At 29.3% G+C, this 16,063-nt stretch overlaps 1 protein-coding gene and 1 pseudogene across 1 annotated transcript; one reads left to right on the top strand and one right to left on the bottom strand.

Moving 5' to 3' along the window:
- Window positions 1-831: 831 nt before the first annotated feature.
- Window positions 832-7,257, top strand: LOC129296192 (cycloartenol-C-24-methyltransferase-like; annotated as a pseudogene).
- Window positions 7,258-14,330: 7,073 nt separating this feature from the next.
- Window positions 14,331-14,961, bottom strand: LOC129296193 (uncharacterized). Its single transcript, XM_054934784.1, has one exon. The coding sequence runs from the start codon at window positions 14,720-14,722 to the stop codon at window positions 14,468-14,470; it is 255 nt and encodes an 84-aa protein (XP_054790759.1). The 5' UTR covers window positions 14,723-14,961; the 3' UTR covers window positions 14,331-14,467.
- Window positions 14,962-16,063: the final 1,102 nt, after the last annotated feature.

Raw genomic sequence — 16,063 nt, forward strand, 5'->3', positions numbered from 1 at the left:
GTCTCCATTTTCATTATTTTCCATTTTCCTCTTTTTTTCTCACCACTCTGAATCAAAATTTTAACAGGTTTAATTTAATATTTAGTGAAATTATTATTTTATTTTTAATTATAAATATATAAATAAATTGAACTATTAAAATTTTCATCTAAATATTTTAAAATATAATATTTTATATAAAATGATAATAATCATTTTATGGTAGATTATTATGGTAAATTAAATTTGAACAATTAAAAACTTTGATGTGATAAAGGAAAAATAAGGAGGAAAATAAAAAATAAAACAAAAAGCGACATCCCTTGCCCACCGACAGAGGTGTCTCCAAATTTTATCATATTTTTTTAATAAAAACTCCTTCAATAAAAGTTATAAAGTATTTTTAATCAAAATTTAACTTTTAATAAATAAGTTATTTAATTTTAAATTAATTTTATTTTTTATATTTATTTTTATTTAATAAAATATTTTACCTTAAAAAAATATAAAATAGTTTATTTAATGAAAACACTTTAAAAAAATAATATTTTTTAATGAAGAAAGTGATAAGAAAAACATAACTCTATTCCTATATTTTGTTTGAGTTTTATTATAATTTTCTGCATTTTTTTGCAGTAATATAAGTTTCTATATTTTTTTGGAACGTTTTAAATTTTTTCATAAATAGTATTATAAAAATTTAAAATATTAAAAAAAGTGTAAAAATATCTAGCAAAACTTGAGCATACTCAAGATTATGTTTTCCTAAAAAATATTAAATGAATTAGTTTTTGAAACAGATGGAGGGGCCCACTACCGCGACTGTTACTTTACTCGGAACGTGGACGGAAGTGGCCTCTACTCTTCGACGCAACCAAACTTCTTCACGCTCGCTCACATCACACACAATTCGTTTTGCTTTTCTTTTCAATTCCTGATTCCTCTTTTACCTAATTTCCCTTCATCTTTTTCCGCTTCCTTTTTCTCTCTGTCATCGCGATTCTTTGACGGCGAAGATCGTTTCCTTTTACAGGTTTACTCCATTTTTCATCACCTTTGTAGTGCATTTCCTTCTAAACTCATTTCTCAAATTTGTTTTCAATGCATTCTGCTTCTGCATTTACATTTACTTCTTCTTCTTTTTTCTTGGTGGTTTGATTTGTTTGTTTTGATGATTTTAATTCGTGGGTTGTACTTTTTACTGATTTTTCTTTTTGGTGTTGTGTTTACTGTTTAGATCTTTGACAGTTCGTTCTGAAATCTGCTAGAGATGGCAAAAGCTGGCGCGTTGGATCTGGCGTATGGTGTCGGAGGAAAGATTGAGAAAGCCGAAGTCCTGTCTGCTGTTGACAAGTATATATTCTCAATTATCTTTCTGATTTGAAGCTGCGAGTCTCGGTTTGCTTCTTGCAATGACAGTTCTTTGTTCGTTTGTTTGTTTCTTTTTTGTTTTTTTTGTTTTTTGCATTGATGTTTTAATTTGTATCTTAGTGGGGGGTCTCGTTTTCTCTCTGATTCCCAGTGTAGATTATACTTCATTCTAGCCTTATATCGATGGAAATAATAATCCAGGGGGGAAAATGTGGCATTCGTATTAACGTTGATTATCTTAGAAAAGAAGAATGTAGGAAATCCTGTTATGCTGGTCCTGATGCTATATGCTTCTGATTGATGCGTGATGCCTTCTTTGGGCTTGTGGAAAACGACTAGCTGTCAGTCTGTGTGTCCTGTTCAATGCATTTGCCAGATGATTCTGCTTGTGGATGTTTTTACTTCCTTTTTTTTTTTTTTGAGCGGAAAGTCAAATGTCATGCCTCACCTAACTACCCACTACTAGAACTGGGTGTGCCAATAATGGGTAAAAAGAACCGACATAGGTACACGACTTAAAATGGTTTATTTTATATAGGTTCAAAGAACCGATACAAACTTGCCAAAAATGGATTTGCCAATAAATTCCACTACTTTATATCTATTTTAATGAATCATAGTGATCCTTGCGTCATAGTGTACCGAACTATCACCTTCACACAACTGCACCTGATAGTCAATGTTTGGATTACGCTTAGCCAAGCCACTGGGGAAATTGGTGATTAGAATAAATTGGGTGATTTAGGCCTAGTTTGTTTGAATAGTGATTCCAAAATTCCTCAATGTGGGATTGAATTGGCACTCACTAAATATCTAAATTTGATTCGTTTAAACAAGGATTAGTGAAACCCAGAAGGTTTGGTCCAAAGGAATTTCGTTGACTCTGCTAGATCAAGCATAGATGCCGTGCTGGTGACCAGACGGAGAAGTGGGCTGGTTAAATTGTGCACAAGGAGACGGCCAAATCCCCCCCCCCCAGGGTGCCCCCCTCACTACTTGACCAACTACAAAAAAAAAAAAAAAGGAGTGATGCGGAGAAAATTGAAAATTTTACTACATTAGTTACTTGGTTACTTGTGAAAATTGATCCATATAAATTATATATGTATGTAAGTAAATAAAAGTGTTGCTGTATTAAAATACCTGAGATTTGGTTGTATTAACTGCTGCTCTCCGTGGTCTGAAGTTCCAAAGTTATGTTTCAGGTATGAGAAGTATCACGTTTCTTATGGAGGTGATTTGGAAGAGAGAAAAGCCAACTACACCGATATGGTGAGAACTTAGAGATACTCGTATTTAGCAATCAACATTTTGAAGTTTTCTCTATATCTTGCGCTAATTAACCTTCGTGTCATCTACATGCTATAAGCTATAAGCTACGTCAAACTTTATCTGATTCTAGAGTGCCCCATGACAAATGTACATCTACAGGATTTACAATCATCCCTTTTTTCCCCAAGATCATGCTGAAACTATTTGTGAATGTTACTGAGATATCCTTGCCGGTTTTATCACCTAGTACCCTATCATCTCATCACATTGTCAAGTTGATTTACAATTAAGCTTTATTGACATCTGTAATAGGCTAAACTTCTGGCTTACAGTTCAGTATAAACTTCGTCTTAATATTGTCACATACTTTTTTTTTTTTTTTTTGGTTTCTGCTGCAATTTGAAAGATTTTCAAATTATGTGGCATTGAAACAATTTCCAAATTACTATTTTTCTATCCAGGTAGTTTACTCAAACAATATATATATATATATAGACACCTAAGTAGTTACATTGGTTATCAAGCAAGGCTGGTTTGGATGATTAGCTTATAGCTTAATAACCTGTGCTTTTATGAAATTGGGAATTTTCTATGATTTATCTTAGTTAGAATCAACTTGATTGTATATAGAAAACAAAAAACTAAGATTTTTATGTGTCCTGCAGGTTAATAAATACTACGATCTTGTTACCAGCTTTTATGAATTTGGCTGGGGGAGTCTTTCCACTTTGCACCCAGGTGTCCGTTTGCCTCATTCTTGGACAAATTGTACAATTATTTTAATTTTTTTTATTACTAATTCACACTGCTATTTTCTTGGTTATCAAGATGGAAAGGGGAATCTCTGCAAGAAAGCATCAAGCGACATGAGCACTTTCTTGCTTTACAACTTGGTTTGAAGCCTGGACAGAAGGTGTTTGTATTCATTACTTGTATATGGTTTTCTGTTTTGGATTAGACTTGAGCATTGTTTCTGATGTCTTTGCAGGTCAACAAATAAAAAAAAGACTTCCGAATTAAAAAAAAAGCCTAACGTCGCAACAATAAGCTGTAAAAGCAATTCACTTGTTTGTAAAATTCCACATTTGTCATATTATTATTGAATAATAATTTGATGGCAGAACTTAAAAGAAATTATTAAATATTTTTCATAGAAAATAATTTAGAATTCTTTTTTTTTTTGGTTAAATTTAGGTTTTGGACGTTGGATGTGGAATTGGGGGACCTATGAGGGAAATTGCTCGATTCAGGTTTGCTAATCTTCCTGTATTTTTTTTTCTTTGATAGTTATTGCTTATTCAGTTTTCATAATTGGGTTATACTCTGATTCGCCTCTCTATTCAGCTTGCTTTTTGGGGTATAACGAGAATATATTCAATAAACTCTATAAAATGACTTCATATTTATTGGAAAAGAATATACGTGATGAAGAATTACTTTATGCCAAAACAATATCCATATTCATATTCCTTCAATTGGAATCTCTCGTCATAGAGATAGTTTACATTAGTGAGGAAGGTGTAAATGCGTTGTAATCCTAATATGTCTAGCTTCCCTTTTCGCGAGTAAAATTGCAGTTACAAGCTTTACTCTATTTGTGCAGCATGACATCAATTATAGGATTGAACAACAATGAGTATCAAATAACCAGAGGAAAGGTATGCAGTGTCATCTTGATCTTTTTGTACTATCCTTGAATCTAGTTGATGACTTGTTATAAATTATGAACATTGGTTTAGTATCTGTATCCCATGTTTCTGAAATTATATTTTCTGATAAAGCATTAAGCACACGTTCATGACAATCTTGTGGTACTTGTTTGACAATGTGATATTCCTTGTTCATAAAGGAATCGTGCAGATTTGCATATTCTGTGGTCTATAGATGATAGTTCTTGATAATTAATCTTATATACCTACTAACACGTTTGTCTACAGGAGCTCAATCGCAGAACTGGAGTGGATAAGACTTGCAATTTTGTCAAGGTTGATGTTTCGAATTTCAATTTTTATATTTCAGTGAATTGTGTTAAAGTGGACTCTTTAATAATATGATGATATATTTTGATAATGCAGGCCGACTTCATGAAAATGCCGTTCCCAGACAATTCTTTTGATGCAATATATGCAATTGAAGCTACTTGCCATGCTCCGGATGCTGTATGTGGCAGTTAATCATGTTCAACAAAGTTTGATGTTTTACTACTCCTTTCTTTTGTTTTTATTTTTAGTTTAACTCTCTTCTCTTTTCTATTTTTTTGTTTCCTGATATGGTTAGTATGGATGTTATAAAGAAATCTATAGAGTGTTGAAGCCAGGCCAATATTTTGCTGCGTATGAGTGGTGCATGACTGATGCCTTTGACCCCAGTAATCAAGAACACCAAAAAATAAAGGTATGATGCAGAAGAATTGAAAGAATTTTATTTGACATTACTTATTCATTCTCAAGGTTTTAAATTTGGAAACTAAAATTCATATGTACAGGCAGAAATTGAGCTCGGTGATGGGCTTCCCGACATTAGGTTGACCTCAAAGTGTCTTGAAGCTCTAAAGCAAGCAGGATTTGAGGTGAACACCCGCCTGTTGTTACCATAAGCTTATTGTTTGAACATTTATAAGATGGACAATGTAGTTGGCTGAGTGGTATGTTCGTTCCTTTTACAAAGATCATCTGGGAAAAAGATATTGCGGTCGATTCTGCTATCCCTTGGTACTTGCCATTAGATACAAATCACTTCTCGATGAGTAGTTTCCGTCTGACATACGTTGGCCGACTTTTCACCAGAAACATGGTAATACTACTGATCACCGTTGTATTCTATAAAATGTCTGCATGTTGCTAAAAGTTATAGGATACATGTACTCTCACGAAGACACGTATGTTAGATCTGATACTTACCCTATCGGTTTAGTTTATTGATCAGAGCTACCTGTGTACCTCTCTAGTGTGCTAATATTTAAAATTTTTGCATTGGTTGATTGGCTGGTTGTTATGTAAGTATTCGCAAACTATACTTCTCTCTACTGTGCTAATATTAAAATCTTCATCACAGCCAGCCAATTAATCGATATGAAAATTTCTTAATATTAGCACAGTAGAGAGATATATAGGCAGAAACTAAAAAAATACGGGGGGTATCAAAGCTAACATTCCTTCATGTCTTTGAGATAGTGTTGACATAGCATAATGGCGTCACACAGTACATATAACCAATCCCACCTGTAGAATAAGGCTTGTTATTGTTGTTGTATATTGGTTGATTGGCTCTCTGAATTTATTTCTAGGTCAAGACTCTGGAGTATCTCGGACTAGCACCTAAGGGAAGTCTCAGGGTTCAACAATTTCTAGAAAAGGCTGCGGAGGGACTTGTTGAAGGTGGCAAGTAAGTATTTATTTTTAATCCATCGGTTACATATCTGAACTGCTGATTAAATTTAGGCTGCGTTTGATACATAGAAAATGGATTTGATGGACAGAAAAGATGAGAGAAAGCCTTTTTATTGTGTTTGATAGATCGGAAAATGATTTCCTTAGAAAGGGAGCTTCATATACTTATGGCAAAAAACTTTCCAATTCTCATTCTCTTTTTCATTCTCATTTTGCACCAAACGTCCCATTCAGAATTTGATGACGATAGTTTTTTATCCCTCTTTTAGAAATTTTAATATTTTGATTAATTATAAAAGAAGCAGACTTTGGATGTTAGCCACAAACGTATAAATTAGAAAATTTGAATCCATTTGGTTTCTATTTTTAAAAACAAAAAAATTTAAAAAACTCATGGATATGTGCTTTGGATTTAATTGTTTTCAAAATTGTTCACTCTTTGTTTTTAAAAATAAAAAATGAAAACATCTTAAAGTTATTTTCATTTTATTTTTCTGGTTTTCAAAGCACACTATATTTAGTTATTGAAAAATATAGTTAATTTAATCAATTTCTCTCAAACCATCGCAAAAAAATTTTTTTTTAAATTGATAAAACAGTTTTTAAAAAAACAATAGGGAAAAGAACAACTAGGCTGTTGGACAGTCAAAATCTAAACAGTTCTATGTTATAACTTCAGACAATGCTCTCTCTCATTGTGATTAGTAACCTATACGCATGACTAGGAGACAATTCCGAAACCAAACCCACCCCTACCCCAAAAAAAAAAAAAAAGAAAGAAAGAAAAGAAAAAATGAATCTTAAACAATACTTGGTGGACCAAAAAGTATTTCTTTAAGAAGAAAATGAAAAATGTATTTTTAAAAATATTTTTCTACCTACTAAATATTTTATTATTATTTAAGCGCATGACTTTACCTGAAAGCCCGAAACTTGACATGAACGTGTCTATTTTCAGGAAAGAGATTTTCACACCAATGTATTTCTTTCTGGCACGGAAGCCTCTTTCAGGTAATTGAGGCCTGCAGGCGCTAGCATGTTAGATTTGTAAGTATATGCTTACTAATAATAGTCTTTGCTAAAGTGAATGTTCACAATGTAGTTTCTTCACATTGTTTAGGGCTACTGACCAGCCTCGCTTTCTGTATTTTCTATGCTTAGCATTTAGTTAACCTCCTGATTTGGATACAACCTTCAAACCCTGCGTTATTTTACTGTTTGTGTTAATCTCATTCACTTTCTTGTGTCTTTGCTGTTAAATTATTTGATTAAAATATGATAAATATTCTATTTTAAGGCAAGACGCATGTATACTTTGTTGTAAAAAAGTACTCTTTTTCCGTAAAAAATGTAAGATATTTTTAGTTTGTCGATGTGTAATCATTGTTTTTTTTTTTCCAAAAGTGTCCCTATTGATAATAACTTTATATTTATTGTAAGGTGTTTAATAGGATAAATATGAAAAGATATGGTTATTAAAAAGTAGATAACTATTTTATTGGGGAAGATTCAATTAAAAATGTCTTACATTTTTAACAGAGGGAGTATTTACTTATCTATCATATACTCCGAAATATTATTATATTGAAGTATCATATCGCTGTGTTTTGATTGAAATACTGGATAATATGATCTAAGACATGAAATCTGGGTGAACTAAACTCTTAGAATGATACCCAATACGGATTGATTTGTACTTGTAATAAGGGATACTTGAGACTTACCACACACACACACATGTATAAATCATATGAAAAATTGGATATAATTTTTTTTATATAAAGGGGGTCAAAGGACCCAATAATTATCTTTTATTTGAGAGAGATGCATTTAGTGCAAGTTTGTTTTCTCGTTGCAAAAATGATTTTGCAATTTTAAGACAAAGTCACTCTTACATGTAATTTTGATTAAAACCAACTTGAAATCAAACATGTACTAGTGTTCTTAGTTTTACTTAATTGCGTTTGTTTTTTTAGTCTCTATTTTTATTTCATTATTCTTAGTTCTTTTAGTTTGATTCGTCTGTCCTATTAGTTCTTGTAGCTTTAAAAATACATATAAGGACCATGAGGTGGCACTAACAGAATTAATTTACTAACATGTATTTAATTCCGCAGTTTTTTTGCTAATATATACTTATCTCCTGTATTTTGTTTAAGCCAAATTTAAAATATTTTTTTCATTTACCTTTTATTTTTAATCTTGCTTGGTCAATTTATTTCATGTCATCAACATATTTTTAGCGTGTCATCAAAGAAATTAGTATGGTTACAGCAAAACTTACCTCCATCAGTGTTATCTCATGTTGTTTATGTATATTTTTAAAATTATAAAGATTAAGATTGCAGATTGATCAAACTATGATGACTGGAAATAATAAAATAAAATTATAAAGACTAAAAACAAAATGCAATTAAATCACAGGAACCTATTGTGTTTCCCTACAAAACATTGAAACAAAGGTTTCTTTTTTTTTAATGTGTGTATATTATATATATATATATTCGAAATAAAAAAGGGGTTTTCTTAGCTATCCAGTATCTAGTAAAATATAATCCTATCTAAATAGAAGTAGTTGTCATAATTTGAATTTGACAATGGCCATAATTTTTCCGTCCTCTGCTATAAATATTAGGATAATGAATGGTTAATATTTCTAACTAATTAATATCCAAATTAACGGTACAATTCAAAAAATAAATTACTAATGGTTCAAGGTTTTTAGTAAAAATCACACTCTTTGAATTTATGCTTCAATGAATTTTAATTTAATTATTAAAAGATTACTCTTTAATTTGGTCATTAAATATCAATTTAAACCTTAATAGATTTCCCCACTTCCTCTTCAAATATTGGCTCTGAATCGCTGATGCATCCAAATTTAGTTTTTCTTGGGGCAAAATATAATTTGAAATCAGAATGTTTGAATTTATAAATTCCTCTTAAAGTAATTTGTTTGAATTCCAACCGCATCAGGGTCTAAAAAACCGGGAAAAAAATTCTGATATAATTTGTTTTATTAAAAAATTTGAAACTTGAGAGACTCTCTAGTTTTATTAATTTTTGTTAAATCCCAGTTCACTATCCGTTGTAGAGTTCTTATTCTCAAGCCACATTACAGCCCCCAAGTTAAAAACAGGAATGAATACCACACACATAATAATTAATTATTAAAAAAAAACGTGCTCTGTCGGGAAAAAAATAATAAAACCAAATGTTTTCTGGCAATCAGATAGCCACCCAAAATGTCTCATCGTCTCTTCCAAGTGCTGCGTTCAATGTATTCTCTGAACTAATGTTTTTTAATGCACGTATGGCCAAAATAATCTTTGACTTGTCTTTCCAGTGGTCTCTCTCTACCACACAATTTGGCAAATTGAGAGAATATTCCTCAATGATCAAATAAAAATATTTGTATTGAAAATTGGAAAAATTACACTAAATGACATGTAAGAATAAATATAAAATTAAAATCAATGTCAATCATTAATGTGTACAGTGAGGTATAATAAAAGGTTACTGCACATGAATAATTATTTAAATAGTAACATTTTCATTTCTTTTAACTGAACTTTGTTTAAAAAAAAAAAATTGGTCAAATAAGTGCTTTAACATTGTTGTAGGTAAAGGGTCAATCACAGTAAGGCACGTCCTAATCATAACATACATTTAAAAATTATTTTTATTTATATTTTTAAAATTTAGTTGACTTGTTATATTGAAAAATGAGGGGGAAATATTTTTTCATTATATGCTTATAATATCATATTAAAATAATTTGTTTTGGCCAAAAAGAAGCATATTAACATAATCTGAGATTGTGTAGTTTTTAAATTTTAGCTTTGGTAATAGACTCAGAAATAAAAAGAGTGTTTATATTTTTTATGTGCATGAAATAATAAATTCTAAACCAGGAAATGTTGTGGTTTAAGTTTTAATTTATGTAAGGATAATTCATAAAATAAATTAAAATTTATAAAATATAATTTTATTTTACATTAATAAATTATAAAATAGAACACGCAATTATGTATATTTTAATTTATGTGTGGATAAGACATCTGGAAATGATATATGCATGGATAACAAATTCTGAGGTAATTATCTGAGGATAAAACAAGTTATTGTAGATAGTTTTTTTATTTATATTTTAAATTTACATGAGAAAGTAAATTTTGGATTAAAATAAGTTGCCTTTACAATACGGAAGGAAAAAAAATTAAAACAAAACATATATTTTAAATTTTTTAAAATTTTCACGGTATAACAATTTATGGAATAAAATTATTTGGTGTCTTCGTATATAAAAAAGTTATTTGGTGTCTGTACTGGATGTGACAATTCTCTAAAATAAGATAAAATATTTTATTTTTATATAAATAATTTGCTGATTATTTCAAAATTAGCAACACTAAAACTGAATGTACCACATGGGTAGGGGTGGGAATATGCTAAGCCTCTATCAAAGGCTTACATTCTAACCTATTTCAAGCCCAATCTATCCTATTCACTGAATAGACTTAGGCCAAGTTCAAACCATTACTTAGATCTATTTAGTTAAATAGGTTAGACTTAATTTTTCAAAGCTTAACCTACGAATCTAATAAATCGGCCTATTTACATAAATATATATATTATATAATATATTACACATACATCAGTTTCACCATTTAGATGTTAATCGATTTATTTTTTAATTTTAGTTATGTTTTCAATTAGATTGAACTTATATATTAATTTTAATGTTATTACTTTATTATTGTATTATATTATAGTTGGTGAGTCTTTTTAATTATTATATATATGTAATTGATAAATCATATTATAGATTTATAGTAATAATCCTACAGTATATTTGAGACATTTAAAAATAAAATATAAATTTATTTAAAATGCTTACTTTTAAATAGACTTTTAAATCAGGCCAGACTTTAAATAAGCTCAAGGTTCAACTATGACAACAACCTTATACAAGCTTCAGACCAAGCTCAAGTCTCAAACTTATCACATAGACTTAGGCTTATTTAACCAAAGCCTAACTCGACCCAGTTTATTTTCACCATTATACGGGGGGACTAAAATTATATAATTGTTTACATTATTATTGTTATAATTATTATTGTAATTATTTATATAATTCTATTTTACCTTTTTAAATTACTATTATTTTTATAAAATTATAAAATTAATACTTTCTCAATATTTAACTTTTATTAATTTTTAATGTTCCATGTAAAACCTAGTTCCATGGCCCAATAATGTTTGAATTTCACTCAATCAGATAAGACTAAAGTATTTTTTAGTATTTTAACTTTATATAAAGTTTTAATTTGATCCTTTAATTTAATAAAGTATCTTTTTAATCATTTAATGCTAACATTATTAGTTTTAAATGATTATTTTTATGTCAATCATTGTTATTTTAAAAAATATTAAACTTAATATGTCAATGTTGATAATATTTTTTTAATATTCAAAAGTTTAATTTAAAAATTTGTTGGCATAAATAAAATTAACAGTGTTAAAATTAAAAGATCAAAAAAATATTTTATAAAATTAAAAATTAAAATAAACTGTTGTATAAAGTTAAAAGGATTAAATATATAATTTAGCTACCAGCTAACTACATCAAGAAAACAATAGTAACTCTCTTATTGGATTATAAATTTCAGTTCATATTTTAATATTCGCATATTTTCTTGGCAAGAAAAACTTTTCATCTTTTCAGGAAAATTGAAATATAAGATATTCTATATATATTTCTTTAAACTAAACTGCAAACTTCAATTACAGTGTTTTTTAAATTGTTCCTCTTAAAATTATGTATTCAAAAATTCAAAAACAGAGAAGCAAAATAGAAAACCCATTTTCCTTTTTTTTATACTCTTTTTTATTATTTTATATTTTTCCAATTGTATGACAAACAATAAATTAAATATTAATTATAATTATAAAAAATGAAAAATTCTTATTTTTATGTGGCGAGCATCACTCATGTCTTTGTTCCACTTATTCATTTCTTGCATCTTATCAACTAGGAATCAACCAAATGTTCATTGGAATCCAAATCCCCTTTCAAATCAAAGCTTGAGGTGCACTTTTTTTTTTAAATACCTTTCTTTTATGGTTGGATAACATTTATTCCAATCCTCCTTTCTTTCTTTGCTTGGAAAAAAAAGGAAAGTTTCATGCTTTGTTTGAATTCGGAAGAAAATATAAATGGAAAATTAGTAAAAAAATTGACATTTTTACCCTTATGTTCTTATAATTTTCTCTCTGAGATAGGAAAAAAATTAGAGTAAAAATTTTTTGTTAGGAAAGAAAGATATCTTGTTCTTTTATTTTTCTTCTATAATTTACTTAAATCCTTAGGTGCTTCTTTCCAGTCTAAGGAAGGGTCAACCAAATTTCTCTTAAGAAATAGAAAGCCCTACTTAGAGAATTAGCAAAGTAAAGGAAATGAAAATACCGATTAAAAAAAAAACCGTATGATATATGCCCACTTGGAATTTTATTTCTTTATCAAAGTGAATAGCATTGAAATTAAAAGCGAGTTTCTTGAAAAATAGGGGTGGAAGTAGGCTAGATAACCTTTCAAGATCCTACAACTTGATCTACTTTAATTTCTAACTTGACCAAATTTGGGCATGTAATTGGATTTGGATTCTATGCTTGTAGCAACTAGATATGGGGTGTCTATACTCAAATGACAAGATTATGGTCTTCATTAAATCAAGAGTTTGATGAATATTGTTACAACAAAAAGTCCAAAATCAAGAAACATTGAATGCAAATATATGCAAATCTCCTAAATAGCATCGCGTAATGAATGTATACCTCATTTTCAGCCTAAAATTTAAAACATTTTTAAATAGTTAAAATTTTCATGCTTCGTCTACATTGTCAAATTGTTTGCCTATGTTGGTATAAAATCTTCCTACATTTCCTATGTCATTAGGCAACGCATGAAGGGAAAAACAAAAATATAATAATATAAATCTATTTATAAATAATATATAATATAAACCCATCTATTATAATAGGAAAGATAGATGCAAAATATCATAAATTGATCGTATGAAAATAATACTACAGCCATGGAATATTTAAGAAAATTCTAAATTTTAGGCAAAAATGGGGTAAATATTTATTACGTGATGCTATTTAGAAAATTTGGATGAATTCGGATTCAATATTTCTTGATTTTAATTATAACAAGATTCTCCAAACCATTAATTTAATGAATAGTGTGGATTTTACCACATGGATATAAGAACCCAATTCTTGTAGTTACTATAAGCATGGGATCTAAATCCCATTTGAATATACTTATTTAGTGCCTATTTCTATAAGTCTTGGCTTACAAGTCTTACATTTTAACCTATTTATACACACACACTATATATATATATATATATATTGTATAATGTACAACATATTACACACATATATACCGTGTAATATAATATTTAATTCATGAGTTAGGAAATAATTGACTTTACCCTTCTTTCTTTGACTCTTTTCTTGTTTTTCCTCCCAAATGAAACTCGGAAGCACTTGACAATTTCCTTACTATGTATTTTTTTTAATTAGCTTTTTTGTGTGCTGAATTGGTTATAAATTAGTTTCATCATTTAATTTTTAATCAATTCTTTCTTTTTATTTCTAGTTCTTGGTTTTGTCATTAATTTTACAGGATTTGTGTGTTAATTTTACTGTTATTGTATTGTACTGTAGCTAATAAGTCTTCTTGCTTTATTAAATATTTGGTAAATCAATTTCTGCATGTGTATGATTTAATAGTTCTAAAATTTATTTGAGATTTTTAAAATTTATTATGTAAGCATATTTAAAAGGAAGAATTACATTGAAGTCACACATAAAAAAAATTAATTATTATAAGATTTATTAATAATCAAACTAATGCCATTGAATCATTAATAATTACCTTAATTCAATTATTAATGAATCTTATAATAATTAATTTTTTTAATTCTTCCTATTTAAAATACTTATATTTAGTGAAAAAAAAATATTTACATAAATTTTAGGTCAGGCTCATGTTTGTGATTGGATTTAGATTTTTATTTAGTCAAAATCTAGATTCACCTGCCAGGTTTTGATATTTCCCCCTACTTCACAAATACAATAGTAAAAGGTAAAATTAAATTAATAGTTACGCAGAACAAAAATTTAGTCCTCCATTGCATAAGGTCAAAAAGATTTTCTTGAGGAAAATATTGAGTGTTTTGTGTATCTGATCTCTCTCTCTCTCTCTCTCTCTCTCTCTCTCATTTTTTTTTTTTTGGCCAACGTATCTGATATCTCTATTTGTAACATGAATTGAGGGAGAGAAGAGTCGGATTGGGAAATGAAAACCTGTCTTAACAATTACAAGATCTAAAATATTAATTAAAAAAAACTAATTCATCTTCTTTCAATCGTTTTCTTTCCAATCAAACAGAATACAGAATCACGTCAACGGTCTCAGAACCAGCCGCCACAGCCGCCTTGGGGCCACAATAGAACATCTGCACCGACGAGGCAAGGTGGAAGCCGGCGTGGTCGTGGTGGTGTTGTTGGTGGTCGGCGTCGGCGGAGACGCCGGGAGGATGGTAGTACTTGCGACCTGTTTGAGGACAATTGGAATGAAATCTGGCGACTATTCGGACGCCTTGATCGAGCATTTCGACGAACTTTCCCATACTCATCTTGATCGGTTGAATCGAACGATGAACGAAGGAAGAAAACAAAAAAGAATGAATCGAATTGAATCGAATCAATCTCCGAGAAAATCTGAGATTGCGATTTTCTCGGAGAGAGAATGAAAAGGAAAAGGAAAATCGAAGAGAGAATTTGAGAAGGAGAAGGGCTTTATGCTAGAAAATATCCCAAATGAAGAAGAAGAAAGCCATTCAACGACGAAAAATGCTGAGTTGTATGAGCTATGAGCTGAAGGAGGCTGTGATATAAATAGCATAGGAGCAATTTCTTTCTGTTTTTCCCCTTCATTTCCCCTTCTTTCTTGGAACCGCGTTTTGCACTTTCGCCCTTCATTTTTACCTTAATTATATTAGCTTCCGTTTGTTTTCTTTTCCTTTCTTTTCTTTTACTTTTAACATCTTCTATATATTATGTTAACTCATTTTTCCTTTTATTTTTTAAAGCTAAATAAATAAATAAATTGTCGTGTGTACAAGCTAGTTTAGAAGTAACTAATTCTATATTTGATTTGTTTAGATTTCAGTTTTATTTTAATGTTTAGTAATTATTTTTAAAAAAATCTTGTTAAATATTATTTTTAGTTTATGTTTGTTTTATGTAAAATTATTAAAATTATTTATAATTCAGATAATAGAAGTTAAATCTAAAATTTTTATATATCAATTGACAAAAATTATTTCTTGCGTGCTTACCAAAAAACAAAAAATTTAATTTGAACCAAACAAACTTATATGTTAGCCATCAAAATATGTTGTTATTGTTGTTTTAAATTTATTTTCAAGCCTGGCAAAAAAAATATTATTTTCAAGCCATCTAATGCTTGCCTTGGACCCTAGGTTAGTAGGTAGGGATTAGTGCAATTTAGGGATAAAGATTCAAGGTTGGAACTTTATGGTGAAATAAATAAAAGGAAGTTTACTTTTAAAATTTGTTTCCTTTATTATAAAATAATCATTGTAAATCAAAATGGCAATTAGGGTAGCTCTCCTATTTATCATGTTAGACTTTGGCTAAAGACTTGAGATCTATAACATATATACATTATTGTTAAGAGCCTTGACAACTATTTATTAAATATAAATCCATTTTAAGTCACTCAAGAATTCTTTAACTCTTGCATTTTAAGGAGTCTCTTTACGTATGATTTTTATTATTATAAAATTTAAATGTTTACAAGGAGATTCAATCTCCTACTAAAAGAAGGCTTACTTCTTCCAAAATAATTTAGTTTAATTGTGAGATTAGGTGGTTTGGTAAAATTTTACAGGCACAGGCGCAGGGTTAGGGAAGCAAATTATGAAAATCTAGGGGGCCCTTTGCGAAATATA

Source organism: Prosopis cineraria, unplaced genomic scaffold, assembly GCF_029017545.1.
Source record: "Prosopis cineraria cultivar Desert tree isolate PC_DT_omini unplaced genomic scaffold, ASM2901754v1 PC276, whole genome shotgun sequence".
Taxonomy (NCBI): domain Eukaryota; kingdom Viridiplantae; phylum Streptophyta; class Magnoliopsida; order Fabales; family Fabaceae; genus Prosopis; species Prosopis cineraria.

Bases quoted from the DNA above. Each gene is read 5' to 3' on its own strand.
- LOC129296193 (XM_054934784.1), bottom strand. From the start codon at position 14,722: ATGAGTATGGGAAAGTTCGTCGAAATGCTCGATCAAGGCGTCCGAATA.